This window comes from Mastomys coucha, chromosome X (genome assembly GCF_008632895.1).
Source record: "Mastomys coucha isolate ucsf_1 chromosome X, UCSF_Mcou_1, whole genome shotgun sequence".
Lineage (NCBI taxonomy): Eukaryota > Metazoa > Chordata > Mammalia > Rodentia > Muridae > Mastomys > Mastomys coucha.
This window is the reverse complement of record NC_045030.1, coordinates 46798339-46803276: the sequence shown is the minus strand read 5'-3', so window position 1 is coordinate 46803276 and position 4938 is coordinate 46798339. Positions and strand designations below refer to the sequence as shown.

At 36.4% G+C, this 4938-nt stretch overlaps 1 protein-coding gene across 1 annotated transcript in view; it reads right to left on the bottom strand.

The window, feature by feature from the left end:
• Stag2 (stromal antigen 2) overlaps positions 1–4938 on the bottom strand; it is a 124275-nt gene that overhangs the window by 70804 nt on the left and 48533 nt on the right. Inside the window, exon 2 of the mRNA XM_031372636.1 lies at positions 1806–1945. Within this exon, the coding sequence (XP_031228496.1) occupies positions 1806–1849 (44 nt within the window). The 5' untranslated portion in view covers positions 1850–1945. The remainder of the gene's footprint in view (positions 1–1805; positions 1946–4938) is intronic.

Genomic DNA, 4938 nt, shown 5'->3' with positions numbered 1-4938 from the left:
CCCTAACTAAAGCAAGGGGTAATTACTACAAAAGCGGACTAAAGAATATAGGTAATATTTTAAAGATTTGTTTTATATTAGTGTTTTATGTGCATGTTTGTCTGTGTGTCATGGTGCATATCTGCTGCACAAAGAGGGTATCAGATCACCTGGAACCTAAGTTACAGACAGTTGTTAAGTGACCATGTAAGCACTAGGAACCAAACCTGGAGGCCTGCAAGTAAATCCTCTTAACCACTAGCCATCTCTTCAGCCTCAAGAGTGTAGGTAACTTTTAAGACGGGATAGGGAAATGGAGAAGTAGATGGATCAAGTATTCAAACATCCTTTCTAGACCAGTATGCATATAACTTGTTTTTGTAACAAATAATTGTGATGTCTAATACTCATTTCATTTAATAACCATACTTGACACTACAATAAATACTAATGTATGGTATCATTCCTTATTAACTGAAACATTTAACATTTTAATAATCTCGATATTTTCTTCAAAACAACTAGTACTGCGTGGTAGTTTGAATGATAATGGCCCACATAAGCACATACGCTTGGTCCCCAGTTACTAGCATTCTTTGAGACAGATTGGGAGATGTAGCCTGGTTGGAGGAGGTATGCCACTATGGGCTTTTGAAACCTCAAAGTCCACCTCAGACACAGTAAGTCCATCAGTGTCCGTCTGTCTAGGCCCATCTCTATCTGTGTGTCTGTGTGTCTGTCTGACTGACTACCCCTTCCTCCATTCTGACTGTCAAGTTCTCAGCTACAGTGATAACACTATGCCAGTTTGCTTCCTGCCGTGATGATCACAAACTAACCCTCCAAAACTGTAAGCAGGCCTCCAATTAAATGGTTTTTTATAAGACTTCTCACTGACATGCCGTCTCTTCACAGCAAGAAAACAATAACTAAGGCATACTACAAAACCAACAATGGATTCCAGACTGCACATTAAAAAACAATAATAGCAGAGGCTAGAGTGACGGTTCCATAGTTAAAAGCATGTGGAGCTCTTGCAGGGTTCACTTTCTAGTAGCTCTAGCTCCAGGGACTCTGATGCTCTCTTCTGGCTTTAGCTGGCAACTGCATACACATACACACATATACACAAATCATATAACTGAAAATAAAATAAATATTTGTAAAAATAATAGTAAATTGGACCATGTATAAATTTTAAAAATAGAGCCAAAATATTACAGAAGTGGCAAAAGTAAAGTTGAATGAGTATCAATTAAAAAAACTTTCCTCATATGACTCTTATCTTCCAGGCTTACTACCATTGTCTTTAACCCTAAGCCTAGTCCTGGAACCTTCTAGCCTCTGTATAATCTTTTTTTTTTTTAAGATTATTTTAAGTATTATTTATTTTATGAGTATCCTATAGCTGGTTGTGAGCCTTCATGTGGTTCTTAGGAATTGAATTTTTAGGACCTCTGTTCACTCCAATCAACCCGGCTTGCTCCAGTGGCCCTGCTCGCTCTGGCCCAAAGATTTATTTATTATTATAATTAAGTACACTGTAGCTGTCTTCAGACACACCAGAAGAGGGCATCAGATCTCATTACGGGTGGTTGTGAGCTACCATGTGGTTGCTGGGATTTGAACTCAGGACCTTTGGTAGAGCAGTCAGTGCTCTTACCCGCTGAGCCATTTCACCAGCCCAAAAACCAACTTTCAAAACATATGCGCTAATTTATATATTAAGATCTCATGGAGAAGCAATTTAATCAAATAAAAATTAGTATTTCAATTTTATGGAAAAAGGCAAATATGTAAATGTTATTTTAATAAATAGTACTTACTGCAGTAGATTAAAATCAGTTGGTATTTCTGGAGCTGCTATCATTTCTTTATCATCTTCTGGATCACCCCAATATCAGAAATATATTCATATATTTATGTGAATAAAATGACAGTGTGCTTCCTCTAAGAAAGACAGTTCCTTTAAAGAGAAAATGAGATATTCATTATAAATACACCACAAACATCAAGAAATATTCATACTCAAAAAAAAATAATTCCCCAGTGTCTCTTAATGTGTTTTAGTAAATAAGTATATTTTGTTCTCTTCCATTTGTCTGGATGTTAAGAACTCCTATAGTAATAGAACATCAAATATTGTACCATACATAATTTTGTTTGAAATTTCTTATGACACAGTAACCTGGTGCTTCCCCAACCCCTGTCCATCCATTAATGTATCCATGCATATATATGCAAACTTGCATGTGTATACCCATATGTATATATGTATAACACATAAATCACATAAATATCACACGTATACAAATTAGTATACACTAGAAAGAAATAGAATGTGGCTCTCTTACTAAAGTCCTGAAGTCCCTAAGAAAAGTTTAAATCATAATATATTGTGCCTAAAACATTTTAGCTTTTTATTGATGGCATCCAGACATGGTTTAAAAAAAGAGCTTTTTGTATCTTAAGATATAATTTTAAAATACTTTAAGGACAAGTTTCTCCATTCTTAATAAAACAAATAGTACAAAAGGTTTAGTTTACTAAAAAGAACCCTGTCATGACAATGCCAGGTTGTGCCTGAAATTCGTCTCAATAGCATTGGCAATATGCTTGACTGTGATACCCAACAGAAGAAATCAAAACACGTCAGCAGAGTGTAAGAGTGCTACTTGTAGCTAGCTATGGTGCTGTACACCTATAACCTCAGCACCATGAGTTGAAGCTAGCCCAGGTTACATAATAACATATCGTAAGCAAAAAAAGACACTTGTTACCAAAGTATAAGTCTGGCAAGAGAAAGATATCACTTCTAGCTTTGATCGTCACAGGTACATCTCCTAAATAAAGAATGATCTGCTATCAATGACGGTATATAACAAAGAGGGACAGAGCAACAGGCTAAAGCTTAGATCTGAAGTTCTTATAATATAAAAGGTAAATTCTTTATTATTTATTAGTGCATATATCAATAAGAGTGTCTGTCATAGGTGGAGGTCAGAGGACTTCTTAGTGGAGGCTAGTAGATTTATGTAGATTCTAAAGATCAAAGCCAAGTCCTCAGGTTTGAACACCAAGCCCTTTACCTGCTGAGATCTGTAACCTAACTATGGAGCTTTTTTATTGTTTTGGTTTTAGCTTTTGGGTTTTTTTTGTGTTTTGTTTTGTTTTGTTTTTTTGAGATTCATGTATCCTACACTTGCCTCAGACTCCCTATGCAGGTAAGGATGAATATGAATTCTGGATCCTCCTGCCATATTTCTCGAGTACTAGGATTATAGATATATACCACCAAACTCAACCTTTTATAGCTTTCGGTCTTAGGTTTTATTTTTTCTTTTAGAAGAGAACTAAGTAGTTGGCGGTCACCCAAAGTAGATGACAGCCTCTGGGATGGTCAGCTGGTAAAAGCACCTCCCACCAAACCTGATTTCAATCCTTAAGACACACATGGTGGAAAGAGACAACTTTTTCAAAATGTCAAGTGACCTCCACATATGCCCTATGTCATGCATGCACACACCAACATCCACATATTCTTGCACAGATGTACAGGTAAATAGATGTACATACAGAAATAATTTTGAAGTAGGTGAAGTTCAATATATCTTTATAAATGTTCAAATATAGCACACTTGTGAAATTCTAATGACCTTTTCCAATAAAAAATAAACATCACAAGGTAGAGCTCTCTCACCCAGTATCACAGAAAATGTTTGAGGTCTTGATCATATATAGGAATTCCCTGTAACTACTACAAAAGAGATGCTGTTCCAACAATTGGGGAAGACAGAGCACAGATATGAAATATGAATATGTCTCTATGGCTATTGTCCTTGGAAGGGTCAGCAGCAGCAACTAGCTTTCACTTTTTCTTATTAATAAGTAAAGCCACCACATGTGTGCAGTGAGTGAATACATTAAGACCATCTCCTTTAGTCTCACAGGCGTACAGTGCAATCTCTCTCCACCTACACTTTAGTTGACCATAGTTTCACTTATCCTAGATTAAAAACTATCCAAAAATGATAAGTGAAAAAGTTCCACTGGTCGGTGGTGGCACACGCCTTTAATCCCAGCACTTGGGAGGCAGAGGCAGGCGGATTTCTGAGTCTCTGTAGGCCAGCCTGGTCTACAGAGTGAGTGCCAGGACAGCCAGGGCTATACAGAGAAACCCTGTCTTGAAAAACCAAAAGCCAAAAAAAGAAAAAGAAAAAAGAAAAAGTTCCATAAGGAAACAATCCTAAATCTGTAAATGTTCACAATTACTCTAATTTACAAGGTGAAATTTATATTTTGCATTCTCTCCTCACCTACCTGAGATGAGATCCTTAGTCCAGTATACCTGTCCTGCACATACACTACATGCCTGTAGTTCCCTAGTGGCTGTCTCAGCTATCACATCCAGTATCTCAGTATCACAGTGCTTATGTTCAATGCCCCTTGTTTAACTTAATATAGTGGCTTCACAATGTGGAACGTTTTAATGCATTGTATTACAAACTTCTGTTTTGTTATTACTTGATGTTAACCTATTTACAAATTAAAGTATTTTATAAATAATAAACTAAATTGTATCATATGTATGTATAGATGGGAAAATACAGTACTGAATACAGAGGTCACTTCCATCTTGTTTCTCAGACACCCACCGAAAGTCTTAGACATAGGTCCACATAAAATGAAGTAGCTATTCTATATTGCTAGCAGTTGTTAAATACACTGAAATTAAAAAATCTTGACAGCAAAGCAATAGGTGATTACAGACATTTAATAATCTCAGCAGAACTGCTTTTGATAGAAAGAAGACCATAAACTTGGGGCCAAAACTAGTAGCATATGTCTTGGGTGGGGCAGGCGGTGGGGGAGGGCTGAAGCAGGATGATGAGTAGGAAAGTCAGATTAAGTTATATAGAGTTCATATACTTAATAGACATAATGTTTCAAAGTTATCTA